Source organism: Sapajus apella, unplaced genomic scaffold (assembly GCF_009761245.1).
Source record: "Sapajus apella isolate SASKATOON/1434 unplaced genomic scaffold, GSC_monkey_1.0 scaffold4, whole genome shotgun sequence".
In the NCBI taxonomy this organism is placed as follows: Eukaryota; Metazoa; Chordata; class Mammalia; order Primates; family Cebidae; genus Sapajus; species Sapajus apella.
Window position 1 is genome coordinate 35,499,614 of NW_022436944.1, and position 14,584 is coordinate 35,514,197.

At 36.3% G+C, this 14,584-nt stretch overlaps 1 protein-coding gene across 3 annotated transcripts in view; it reads left to right on the forward strand.

Moving 5' to 3' along the window:
* Positions 1–14,584, forward strand: part of PIK3R4 (phosphoinositide-3-kinase regulatory subunit 4) — a 73,582-nt gene that overhangs the window by 37,101 nt on the left and 21,897 nt on the right. For all 3 annotated transcript variants that reach the window (XM_032266971.1, XM_032266987.1, XM_032266980.1), the window contains 4 exons: positions 5,296–5,497; positions 6,981–7,168; positions 8,320–8,530; positions 11,501–11,666. In XM_032266971.1, coding sequence (XP_032122862.1) covers positions 5,296–5,497; positions 6,981–7,168; positions 8,320–8,530; positions 11,501–11,666 — 767 coding nt within the window. The remainder of the gene's footprint in view (positions 1–5,295; positions 5,498–6,980; positions 7,169–8,319; positions 8,531–11,500; positions 11,667–14,584) is intronic.

Here is a 14,584-nt window from a genome sequence, read left to right on the forward strand (position 1 = left end):
TTAGAAAGCAATTCATGGAAAATTGGAATCTGAATCACATTTTTCTGTTGTTTCTCCTGAGTAAGTAATCCTTATCAAAGAGATTTCAATGTGAAAGAAAAACCATCCCAATCTAAATGTTTCTTCAGGCTTGGCCATTGTGACCCAGTATTTCTCTCTCCTCTATCTATCCTGTATATTAATTAAAAAACCTTCATTCTGAAATTTTCTCTTCCTTATAAGTCATTAGTTACCACATAGAGCCACCGTAGCTCCTCATCTCTCTTCTTTTTACCTTGCTAGGGTGTAGGTTTTGTCACTGCCGTGGGTAAAAGGAAGGAATGGGAAGGAACCGTTTCCATAGCTTTTCTACTTCCTGCTTGCTACTGTTCTAACCCTTTCTACTACTGCTGCTCCCTCAATGCCAGCCCCCATTACTGGGTGCCATGATAAAAATCACCAAAACTCACTGACCTGTATTCCTCTGAAATGTCAGTGCTTGGTATATTCGTTTTTTTGCTGGTGATCCCCTCATTTGTCTGAGTGGAAAAAGAGGAACAATCTCCCATTTTGTGTTATTTCTGGTGATAATGGCTTTAGGAGACTACTAAAGGTTAGGGTATGATCCTCTGTTCAAGGGATAGGCACATCTAGTAGAAGGCAGAGCAGACCAGAATCTCTGGGGTTCTTACAAGAAACAATAGTAGACCACCACCAGCCTTCGTTTTTTTGAAAGCCAGCAATGACTTTACCACTGTAGTTGTCACCATATTTCCATATTTTTGACTATTCTTAAAACAGGTTTGAACAACAGATGTTATTTCTATTTTATAGATAAGGAAATGGAGAGGCAAGGAAGGTAGTTAACTTAGTGCAGTAAGTTTCAAAGTTGGCATTTGAATCTAAACCTGTCGGATTCCAAAGCCTACACTCTTAGACAACACTCTGTGTTGCCTCTAAAGTAAAATAAACAAACGATGGAGGCTGGGTGCCGTGGCTCACACCTATAATCTCAGCATTTTGGGAGGCTAAGGCAGGTGGATCACAAGGTCAGGGGTATAAGAGCAGCTTAACCAACATGGTGAAACCTTGCCTATACTGAAAATACAAAAATTAGCTGGATGTGGTGGCACGCGCCTGTCATCCCAGCTACTCAGGAGACTGAGGCAGGAGAATCGCTTGAACCTGGGAGGTGGAGGTTACAGTGAGCCAAGATCACACCATTGCACTCCAGCCTGGGTGGCAGAGTGAGACGCTGTCTCAAAAAAAAAAAAAAAAAAAAAAAAGACACAGAGAGCTAAGACTCAGAAGCTTACTTGGGTTTTATATAGACTTAGGAAGAAGCCCGTGTGCAGCTTATCTCCTCCAGCCTCCTTAAAAGCCTCTTCTCTACCTTCACTTCTTTTTTGTCCCTGTGCTACCTGAGTTTCTTAGGATTACTAGCAGAGACGTGGATCCAGGGGAGGCTTTGGAGATAGGAATTGAGTCCTTGTTTCTAATGTCAGGGTTACAGAGTGAAGAGGCATATTTTTAGCTTTTTGCAAGCAGGCAATATGAACACTCCTACGGAATTATTTTTGGCTTAAAGTTCTTCAGTGCTCTTCTGTCCAGGACTGTACTTGAGACACATCATGGATAATAGGCCTTTCTGGACTACCTAGCATTGTTTCTGTGGGAAAATATATATTTGGTAATGTTCCAAAAGTGTATGTTAAGTCTACAACATTTCCCATATGGAAGTTGGAATCTGTACTCCAGATTTTCAATAGAACTTACCATCAGGAGATGACTCATAGAAGGGGTATCTTCATTAGATCCCATCTACAAGGTCTCCCTGTTTTATTTGTATCCATTTAATCAGGCGCTAATAAATAATACACAATGATTCCAGTCCTTTAAAACAAGACATACATTTTTAGTGATTTTTATTTTTGTGTTTTTTGACAGTAGTATAAATACCAGTTTAAAACTGAAAAGTTATAAGAAGATATATAATGCAATGGAAGTTTTTATCTAATCCCTCACCTCCAGGCATGCAGTTTCTTTCTCTGTTGATTGTGAATTTTATGTTGGGTGTTGAATTGCTTTGCAGTGTTGGACTTGTTCTGCTGTACAGTTTCTTGGGATCAGTTTCATCCTTTTAAGGTTTGCTTTTAAGCTTTGTTGGGATAGGCTTAGGATAGGTCCAGAGCAACCCTTAGTTGGCCAATTTAGCTCCCCTACTAAGGACTTCTCAGAACATGATGCATTGTATATGTTAAGAGACCTTTCATTGTTCCCAGGCTTGTGTTCTTTTTGTGGCCTCAGGTAGTTTCCTTACGCATACATAGTTTAATATTTAGCCAAAGACTTCAGGACACCCTTCCATAGCCCTCTGAAGCTCTCATTCTGTGCCGATCCCTCTTCTTCATTGCTCTGCTCCACAGTTACCCTTTCTAGCTTTCTTGAACTCAGCTCTGTATTACTGTATGTTCCTTCTGCCATGGCGTGGGAACTCTCTCTAGACGGCACTGCTGGGAGAATCATAGGACTCATTTGTAAACATTTTAGGCATTGTAGCCCTGCCTGCCTGTTTTCGCATGCCTGAAGAGAGAGAGAGAGAGAGAGAGAGAGAGAGAGAGAGAGAGTGTGTGTGTGTGTTGCACAGTTTAAAGTGGAAGGGTAATACTAGTTTGGTCCCTGTTACTTCATCACGGTCAGAAGCTGAAGTTTGTGGGTATGTTTATGGACTTAGGCTAGCACTGCACTTTCTTGGTTACCATAACTTAGGCTTGATTTATGGTAGGAAAAAAACGTCTCCCAGCTTTTTTTTTTTCCCAAGATTTTCTTGGCTATCCTTAGTTCTTAACATTTTCTGACACATTTTCCATGTGATTTTTTTCAAGTCAGCTTGTCATTTTATATAATAAAAAATTGTTGATATATTGATTGAGATTACATTGAACCTATAGAAGTCAGTTTATCACTTTTGATTCTTTTAAATGTGATTACAATTGGCATATTAAAACATTATTTTGTTTGTAGTTGGTATATGGAAAAATTTTTATATTTCCTTGTATCCAGCAACCTCATAAAACTTATTAATTATAATAATTTGCTTGTACATTGTTTGAATTTGTACATTATAATGTACAAATTTGTAAATTATAATAATTTGTAAATTATAATTTGTACATTTTCATTCACAATTGTATGATGCTTGAAGAGTGATCAATTTTTTTTTTTTTAATCTGAATACCTTTGTTTTCCTTGCCTTATTTAAATGACTAGGATATTTATATAGTATTGAAGAGATTTAATGTGAGTGGGCATCCTTGTTTCTCATATCAGGGAAAACACTCAACATTATACCATTCAATTTGATTTTTGCTATTAGTTTTTTTATACCATCTTTTGAACAGAATAAGAAAATCCTCTTCTCTTTCTGGCTTGCTAAGATTATTATTGGAAGAATGTTAAATTTTATCAAATGTTTTTTTATCTGTTGAGGGTATTATATGGTTTTTCTATTCTGTTATGTGTTGAAGTATGTTGATTTTTTTTTTTTTAACTGTATTCCCTGGATATTTGAAATAAACACAACTTTGTCATATTGTATCTATATATAAATGTAGTTTTAAAAAATAAATAAAATATGAATATATAAAAATGTTTTTATATATACTGGATTTGGTTTGTTACTACTTTAATGGTATTTTTACATTTGAGTTAATGAACAACCTTGTCCTGTAGTTTTCCTTTCTTGTAATGTCCTTGTCAATTTGTTTGGTTTTTTTTTTTTGATGGTGTAGTGCTAACATTTTTTTTATTGAGATACAATTCACTACCATAAAATTCACTCTTTTAAAGTGTACAACTCATTCGTTTTCAGTACATTCACAAAGTTATGCAGCTGTCACCAGTGTTAAATTTTACATTTTTATCACCCTCAAAAGAAACTCTGTATCCATTAGTAGCCATTCTCTTTCCCTTAGCCCCTGACAATCACTAATCTACTTTCTGTTTCTATAGATTTGCTTAATCTGGACATTGAATATTAATGGAATCATGCAGTCTGTGGCCTTCTGTTTCTGGCTTCTTTCACTGATCTTAATGTTTAAGGTCCCTTAAATGTTGTGGCATATATTGTACTTCATTCCTATTTATGGCCCTTACTGAGGCCCTCTCTTTTGTGGACTAAAACATAGACTAACAAAAAGAGAGCCCTTAACTTCAGCTGTAGGAGCAGACAAGAAAATAAACTAAGTATTGCAAGTGAACACTGGGATTTCGTCAAGAATATGTCTATTATTGTTGTACTTTAATGCAATCTTATTTCATGTTTTTTAGCTTTGTGCCATCCTAGGGTTGGTTTTATCATAGCCTGTCTGACAATTGTGAATATGACTCCCAACTCTAGTTCTAGTGCGATTCTAGATTGAGGCCTCAGGGGAACTGACATTTTATTAAATGAATGTTTTTTATTCTTTTGGCATGATAAGAATGTACTAGAGGATTCTGTAAATGGTTGGAAAGAAAGAGATGTAGAACTGGCACATTTATCAGAAAATTTAAGTTGCCAATGAATTATTTAGATTGATTACTTATTGTCAGTTTCAAGTGCGATAAGTATTTTAGGTGGATTAACATTTAAATTTCACTATAATCTGATAAGGTGAATGGTAGTAATTATCTTTATAGATAAATAGAGATACACAGATAAGTAGTAATTAGGGCTGGAATTGGAACCTAGGCAGCCTGACTCCAGCCATTATCCTAGAATGCTACTGGGTTTGTAGCTTAGATTTGCAGTTCAGTAAGCATTCCAATCAGTTCCTGAGTTGAATAGTATATTTTATATATCATAAAATGCCTTCACATACTCATTCAGTATAAATTTCTCAACACAACTAGGAGCAAGGTTGAAGTAGGTACACTTTATTTTGCTTAATATTGTACATTCAGAGTTTTTGTTTAGATAATAAATATTTATTCCACAGTTGTGTTTTAAAGATTACTAGGTATCACACATTGTTTTAAGTTCTTTGGAAATTGCAAAGATGAGGTATATTCGAATACTGTCCTTTAGGAAGAAAGTTAAGATATAAATCATGATACAAATTACAAAGTGCTTTAATGGAGTGTTCTGGGCGATCTTAGTAGTGACATGTCATTCTGTATTGTTACTTTGTTTTTCACTTGCACTTGGTTGTTTCACCCTTCTGACTCTTTCAGTTTTAAATCAGGTGATTTGTCCCACTAGTTGTTAGTCATTCTGCAGCCTGTTTTTATTACTTGTGAGAATACACTAAAACATATGGTTTTATTTGGTTTTAGGGAATGACAGAGGAAGAGGAAGACAAGCTTCTGGCACTGAAAGACTTCATGATGAAATCTAATAAAGCAAAGGCCAATATAGTGGATCAGAGCCATCTTCATGATAGTAGTCAGAAAGGTGTAATTGATTTGGCAGCTTTAGGCATAACTGGGAGACAAGTTGATCTCATTAAAACCAAACAAGAACCAGATGACAAACGGGGTTAGTATGCTTGTTTGTGTGTGTGTGTGTAGCTTGTTGTTACTTGTTATTTCATAAGACTGGTTTTTAGCTAATTAATAACATAAAAAGAAGCCCCACTTCACAGATAAAGAACTTTCAAATACAGTGACTCCATTACTTAGCAGGCAGATTTTGGGGAGGAAAAGTGGGGAAGTGAACTAACAGTTAAGAGATTAAGTAACTTGCAGAATCACAGCTCTGTATGTGACAAACCAAGGTCTGATTCTAAAGCTCTACTTTTACAGTAAAATCACATTGTCACTGTGAGATGTATGATTGAAGATGAAATTCTATTTTTATTTTTATTTTTTTTTTCTTTTTTGAGATGGAGTTTTGCTCTTGTTTCCCAGGCTGGAGTGCAATGGTGTGATCTCGGTTTACCACAACTACTGCCTCCTGAGTTCAAGCAATTCTCCTGCCTCAGCCTCCCTAGTAACTAGGATTACAGGCATGTGCCACCATGCCCGGCTGATTTTGTATTTTTTAGTAGAGATGGGATTTCTTCATGTTGGTCAGGCTGGTCTTGAACTCCTGACCTCAGGTGATCCGCCTGCTTCAGCCTCCCAAAGTGCTGGGATTATAGGCGTGAACCACTGTGCAAGGCCGAAATTCTATTTTTTAATCCTTTAACCAGCAACCCAAGAACAATAGTCTATGTAAAATGGTATCCAGTTTCTAGTTTCTTATTAGTAGGTAATGCCCAATGAATTTAAAAAAAAAGGGTTTGCTGTTAACAGTGAAATACTAAAGAGTAGAGTCCAGATAAGACTTAATCATTTGCAGTCTTCAGATTTGAAACTGTGACCTCTTGTGACGTTGACATTGATTGTATGAAGTTTTTTAAGGTCTTGTACCTACCCTTTTTGCATATTTATACATTGCCAATTAAATGCCTTTAAAAATTTCCTCTTCTAGCATTAGATTTTTGAAGGCAGCTAATGAATTATATTTAAAATAAACTTCTAATTGCCAAATTTGAGAAAAAGTATTTGTAACTTAAGTTTTAATGTTCTATATCCATAATACATAAAGTGTACAAATTAATAAGAGAAAGCAACCTAGAAGGAAAAATGAAGTATAGGAACAGGTAGAATGGAATGCACATATATGAAAGGTAAATAATTTTATAAATGCAAATTAAAACAGATGCCATTTTCTTACTATTCGCTACTTTAGATGTAGGGGTTACTTGAAATTGAGCTGGCCTTGGGAAACTAGGAAGTAATTAGGTCTTATTATTAACACCATTGGAAGCATACCTGTTCCATCTGCCCTAGAGATGAAGTGAGAGTTAATGCGTTGATACATGAATATGAATAAATTAGAAATCTTAAGGAACAAATAGGATATGAAATGTATTACTGTTCCCACACCCTCTCCTGTTCCCTCCAAAGGCAATAAAAAAAAGCACATAATGTTTGAAAGGCTACCTTCAGACTAACTATTCTGAATATTTTCATAGCTAGAAAACATGTAAAACAAGACTCAAATGTAAATGAAGAATGGAAAAGCATGTTTGGGTCACTGGAACCACCAAACATTCCACAGGCCCTACCTAAAGGGAGTGACCAGGAGGTGATTCAGACTGGGAAGCCTCCTCGTTCTGAGTCTTCTGCTGGCATTTGTGTCCCTTTGTCAACTTCTCCACAGGTACTGTCACCCATCAATAGTCCTCCTAATGTCTTTGAACCGGTTTTGCTAATGTGGATGTTTAAAGGCTGTGTACTGTAGTGGAAAAATCAATATGATGACTTGTCTTTTAGGGAGGACATATTTCTTTCTAAGACAGGTTTATCTTTATAGTGAGAATGAAATCTAGTTTTTGAAAGTACTAGAAAGGTCTCATTTTAGAGTACTTGCCAATAAAGTGATCTGAAATTGTGGGTTGAAGACATTATTATGAACTGTGATTATAATTAGGCTGCAGTGGACATTTTAGATCTTTTTTATTCCTCCTCCAGTATAACATAGCCATATTTATAAAATAGCAAAAATACTCCTGGGAAGAAGTCCCAAGTTTCCTATGTGTGATAAATGTCATGATGCTTTTCCTATACAGACCATTCCTGACTTAATGATGGTTCGACTTTATATATATAGGATTTTTTGACTTTATATGGTGTAATATGCATTCAGTAGAAACTGTACTTCTGGTACCCATATAGCCATCCCATTTTTTGTATTCAGTACAAATTTCAGTAAGTTATATGAGGTATTCACACTTTATTATAAAATAGGCCTTGTGTTAGATAATTTGCCCAACTGTTGGCTAATGTAAGGGTTGTGAGTATGTTTCAGCTAGGCAAGGCTAAGGTGTGATGTTCAGTAGTTGGGTGTATTAAATGTATTTTCAACTTATGATGGGCTTACTGGGATGTAATGCCATTGTAAATCCAGGAGCATCTATATTTGAAATAAGTTTGTAATTGAACGCAGCTCTTTCCTAGCCAGCCAGCCATACCTTAAATAAAAAATATTAATTGAGCCAGATTAATTAAATTGAAATTTCATTTCTTCTTTTCACTTAAATTAATGAGAATTTTTGTTTAATGTTATTTTTGTGCAGTCAGTTTATATATATATAGACGTGGAGGTTTGGAAGTGTAGCATTTGTCATTAAACTTCATGTTAACTAGGTTTTTTATTGATAAAATGTAAATGTCTTTAAATGGATTTTAAAATTGGTACATTGATGAGGACAAAAAGCTGTTATAATACATAGATAAAAACATGAGTACACTTTTATCTTCAAATACACTTTTCTTATGACATAAATACTTAGAATTCTATTTGTTTTGTAGGTTCCAGAAGTAACAACTGTCCAAAATAAGAAACCAGTAATACCGGTTTTAAGTAGTACAATCTTACCATCCACCTATCAGATTCGGATCACAACGTGTAAAACTGAACTTCAGCAACTCATTCAACAGAAGCGGGAGCAGTGCAATGCTGAGAGAATAGCTAAGCAGATGATGGAAAATGCTGAATGGGAGAGTAAACCACCACCACCAGGTAAAAGTTCCATTGATCAAGATAGTTGTTAGTCTAGGCTAGGTGCTTACAGCTAGAATCTAATGGAGGAAATGAATACTTAAACTGCCAGACAAAAGACGAAAGAACAAAAAATGTTACTTGAGAAACCCAGAGGAAAAAGCAGTGAGTAAGAAATCTTGTTATTATTTGTGGAGTTTGGATCTTTTTAGCTGTGGATGCAACTGGCAAAGTCACATTTAGGCCAATCACTTAATAATTTAGCCTATCTGTACTTCATTTTTTCTATTTATAGTATGAAGTTTTACCTGCTTAATGTCTTGCCACTTTCTCATTTGAATGTCTGGCTTCTTTAACACCAAATTTCTGCTTTTAATTTCTGGAGGGTTTAATATACTTTCATTAATATTATTTAAGAAAAAAGTCAGAAAATTTAGAAAATGATGAGTATTTTTAAAAAGAAAATAGGCGAGGGGTGGTGGCTCACGCCTGTCATCCCAGCACTTTGGGAGGCTGAGGTGGGCGGATCACCTGAGGTCAGGAGTTCGAGACCAGCCTGGCTAACATGGTGAAACCCCATCTCTACTAAAAATACAAAAATTAGCCAGGCGTGGTGACATATGCCTTTGATGCCAGCTATTTGGGAGGCTGAGGCAGGAGAATTGCTTGAACCCGGGAGGTGGAGGTTGCAGTGACCCAAGATCACACCACTACATTCCAATCGGAGTGACAGAGCAAGACTCCGTTGTAATAATAATAATAACAACAACAACAATAATAAAGTAAATAAAAAGAAAACAGCATCACTTCTAGCCCTACCCCTTAACGATGATCAGCATTACAAATTTGAGGAAACACTCCTATATTCTGTTAAGGCTAAAAAGCAATTTAGAGATACTTCAAATGAAAATTTGACTCAGCTATCTCAACAGACTTGCCTAGTGTAATGTAGCAGAGCTAGACTTTGATACCAGATTTGTGGATGTGAAAATATTTTTGAGTTTCTGTGTCTACATTTTAATGATAAAAGTTGAAATTGAGTAAAGATGCATAGTGTGCTTATATATAGATATTTACAAATCATGTGAAATCCCATGGGCTACTGATATGGACTTGGGAAAACGCTGCTAAAGGTCAATGATTTAAAGATTTGGAAGATACTGTTAAGTGGCAAGTAGCATTGTTAGCAGCATAAATTTTCTTTTGAAAATTAATATTTTGGAATTTTTTAAATGTTTAAACTGTTTTCAATATTATATACTAGCCCTACTTTAGAAACAGTACAAAGTTAGCTGGGCACGGTGGCTCATTCTTGTAATCCCAGCACTTTGGGAGGCTGAGGCAGGCAGATCACGAGTTCAAGAGATTGATAGTATCCTGGCCCACATGGTGAAACCCTGTCTCTACTAAAAATACAAAAATTAGCAGGGTATGGCGGTGCAGTGCCTTTAGTCCTAGCTACTTGGGAGGCTGAGGCAGGAGAATTGCTTGAACCGTGGAGTCGGAGGTTGCAGTGTGCATGACCGTGCCACTGCACTCCACACTGGCCACAGAGCAAGACTCCATCTCCAAAAAAAAAAAAAGTAAAAAATTGACCACAAACTGTCTCCTCTATTTTATGATAGAATCTGTCTTTATAAGTGGCATATTATACTTAGTAGAGTAACGCATTTTATTTGGTAAATCACAGAAAAGATGTCAAATTTTGTAGCTCAAGAAATGTGCAGTGACTATTGGACTCTTGATTTTTTTCTTTCTACAGTTCAGTAGTTGTGTGAAATTGATTTCTCTAGAGGGAAATGTTCAGCGTAGCCTGGTAGATTATTAGACTTCATGACAAAGTGTTTTTGATTGCTTTCAACTACAGCATATTGTTAAAAATCACGTTTAGCTCCTGTGCTCACACATACAAGCCAGAGATCTAAGGGGAAACATGTTTCTTTTTTTTTTTTTATTTTTTTTTTCTTAAACTCAGTTTGGCAGCGGTTTTAGTTTCATTTTTGTTTCTTGAAAAGAAATCATTTCTAAAATGACACTATCACCACCCCGGTTGGCACAGTGCTGATTCCCAGTACAGTATGCTGTTTAGCATAGCTTTCTGTTTTATTTTAAAATCATCTGGTATTAACTATAATGAACTGTTATACTTAATACAGAAGAAGCTATCAAACATTGAGGACAGTACCTGTGTTAGGTGCTGTGAATGAATCATGAATGGATAAGACATAGTTTCTGTGACCCCAGGGAATGTATAATTCATTATAGAGGAAATTAATCATACTCAAAAAGAATATACATAAGAAAACATAGGTTATAGATACCAAAATACTGGAAAGTCCATGAACGTCTGAGGCTGTAATTTATAATACCATTTATACTAATGTGTTTATACCATAGAATAAATGATTTCAGGTAAAAAGAGAATCAACCAAAATTTAGGTATTTGCTGTAAGCTATGGATAATATTAGACTCTTGTATATATCTCATTTGTCCAGATAGTCCCCTTTGGGTTAAGTAATATGACCCTCATATTACATTTAGGAAATTAAAGGTCAGAGAGTTTAAATAAGTAGCTCAAGGTCCCACTTTTATGTATGGTGGAACGGGGCCTTCTAGTTCCCAGTTTCTCTAGACTAGGGTAATCATTACCCCATGCTGCTGAGTCAGTAATCAGAGATTTCAGAGGTAGCAGATACCCCTGTGCCTTTATTTTCAGGTAAGTGCTTTGTCTTCTCAGATACTGGAGAAGGGCCCCAGGTACTGCCTTTCTGAGGTTATTAAAGCAATACTTAATTGCTAAATTGATGTCTCAATAAATAATATCTGTCATGGTCCAGTAGACCACTCTTTATAAGCTAACTACAGGAACTTTTAAATATTTTAGTTCTTATGATTGTTTTCAAGCTGGTTGTTGTTTATTGTAACTGGGGGTGATAGGGAGATTATATTTGTAAACTATAGTTTATGATACTTCCTTTGCTTTTCCTTAGGATGGCGTCCTAAGGGGCTATTAGTTGCCCATCTTCATGAGCATAAATCTGCTGTGAATCGAATTAGAGTCTCTGATGAACACTCACTTTTTGCCACATGTTCAAATGATGGCACAGTGAAAATATGGAACAGTCAAAAGATGGAGGGGAAGACCACTACTACCAGGTACCATATGCTCAGGAATAGATCAGTTCATTAATTCAAGTCAACAAATGTTTATTGAGTGCTTACTCTATAAAAACCACTGTTTTGGGTACCAGGCATATAGCAATGATAAATAGACAAAAATCTTTCTTCTGTGGAGCTTACTTTCTAGTGGAAAGTGAGAGACAAAGTATAAGTAAAACATCTAATGTGTTAGATGGTTAAAAAAATTCTGGTAAAACATATAGCAGGAAAGAGAGGAAATTCAGTACAGGTAGGGTAGTGTAGAATTTTAAATGCATTAACCAGAGAATGCTTCATAGAGAAAATGACATTTGAGGAAGGACTTGAAAAAAAGTGAGCAAAAGCTTTGTGGATATCTTGTGGAAGAACATTCCAGGCAGAGGAAACAGGCATTTCAAAGGCCCTGAGGAAGAAATGTGTTTGGCATGGTTGAGGAACAGTAGAAAGGTCTTTGTGACTGGAGCGGAGTGAGCAAGATGGAGGAGTAAGAGTGGCCAATTAGATAGGATGTTGTAGGCTGTTGTAAAGGACTTTCACTTTGACTCCGAGTGAGGTGGGGAGGCTTTGAAGAGTTCTAAGTAGAGGAGAGATATGATCTGAGTTAGTTGTCACAGAATTACTCTGGCTGTTATGTTGAGAATAGACTGAATGAGCAGCAGGGCAGACGCAGTTAGGAGACTGTTACATAATCTGGCAAGAGGCGGTGGCTTGGTAGTGGGAAAAAAGTACTTTTCTCATGAGAAAAGTAAAAAAATGATGGAATGGCTAACTGTATAAGGAAAACAAATAGTGTCCCATTGCCCCACTGCTGTGGACAAGGAGATAATTTATGATTTCAATCCCTAAGACTTTAAATATGCATGACGTGATTTTGATAAATGTGATTATGAGTAGTATTTTAGACTTCTGCAACTTTTTAAGTATGTCCCTATCTGATGTGCAGTTTGTCCTCCTTACTATTTCTCTCTTTCACTCTCTATTGGTTCCACCATATTCTTGTTCTTTGCCTAGTTTGGTCTGGAAAGAAAGCTACTAGAAATCAGAATTGAATCTCATCTATGTAAAAAGATGTGAGGAATCACTGGTTCTTTTCTTGTTAAAAAAGCTTAAAGTTCATTGACCACAAAATAATAAAACAGCAAAATATCTTCGATAACTAAAATAATTTAAAAGTTTACTTTTTACTTACCAGCCTGATAAGATTTTGTGCTGATTGGCTCTGTATTTTTACACTATGCTTAATTATTGTGTTTTTCCTCATTGTCTCATGGTGTTATATTTGGTCAGAACATAATTTTAAAAGAAGTAAAAGAATCCTAGGTCCATGTAGCAATTTTTTCGGTCAACATTTTACTGTAAAATTTTCAAATCTGTGAGCAAAGTTGAAAGTGTTTCACAGTGAACATCCATGTACTTGCCATCTAGATTCTATACTTAATGATTTTACTGTATTTGCTATGTTTTACAACCATTTATCGACCTCCCATTAATCTATTCTTTAAAATTTTTATTTTTATTTTATTTTTTAGAGACAGGGTCTCACTCTGTTGCCCAGACTGGAATGCAGTGGCCTGATCATAGCTCACTGTAACCTTGAACTCCTGGGCTTCAAGCTGTCCTCTCGCCTCAGCCTCCCAGGTAGCTAGGACTACAGGTGCATGCCACCACACCCAGCTAATTTTAAAAAATTGTTTTTATTTGAGAAATGGGTTCTCACCACATTGCCCAGGCTGATCTTGAACTCCTGAGTTAAAGAGATCCTTCCCTCTCAAGTCTCCTAAAGTGTTGGGATACAAGTGTGAGCTACTGCCTGGCCCCATTTTTTTTTTTTTTTAATGATTTCAAAATGAGATGCAGACATTAGTATGTGCCCTCTAAAAACTTCAGTGTGCACATCATTAATAGGATTTTAATATTTATAGCTCTTTTTTCTTCTTGATATAAAATTTGAATGCTGTGAAGTACACAGATCTTAAGTGAATTCTTCCATGAGTTCTGACAAAAAATACTTTTGCATCCTGAATCCCTCCCAAGATAAGGAATTTGACCATCATACCAGAATGTTCCCTTCTATCCCTTTCTTTTAAGTCTCTGCTCCCTTCTTCCCTGCTACTACTATTCTGTTGATTTTTTTCCTCATCATTCTTAGCTTTTTTCTTCTTCTTCTTCTTTTTTTTTTTTTTAAGAAACAGTCTCCCTCTGTCATCTAGGCTGGAGTACAGCAGTGCAGTCTTTGACTCGCTGCAACCTCCGCCTCCTGGGTTCAAATGATTCTCCTGTTTCAGCCTCTGGAGTAGCTGGGACTATAGGCACATGCCGCCACACCTGGCCAATTTTTGTATTTTTAGCAGAGAGTGGTCATTGTTGGTCAGGTTGGTCTTGAACTCCTGACCTTAAGTGATGCGCCCACCTCAGCCTCCCAAAGTGCTGGGATTATGGGCTTGAGCCACCAAATGGGGCCCATTCTTAGCATTTTAAGTACCTCTTCTGATAATTGTTTTCCAAATAGTTCTTTGTTATCATTATCAGTTGGATTCATTGTTCCCTTTATTAGGATGATAAATTGCAAAAACCCTGCTTGTTAGTTCTCAAGTGATTTTTATTAAGGTCAGACCTTCTGCATCCCAGTGTCATGCTTCAGACAGTGGTATTTTGGTATCACATTTCAGATAATATCCCCCAAATTTTGGTAATTTAGCTGACTTTATAGACTTTGGGAAGTCTGTATGATTAGGAGATTGGATTGATCTCTGAACGCAGCTACTCTTTTGCTTTGCTTTAACACCTGCTCTTGCTTGTGGGCTGACATGGGCCTTGGCTTGGGAAAGAGGGTAAGAGAATGCAATGTCTTGCCCTTATCTCATGCCTTTATTGACTAGTGAGTGGAGAAAGAAGCAGTTTGCTAGAGCCAAGTG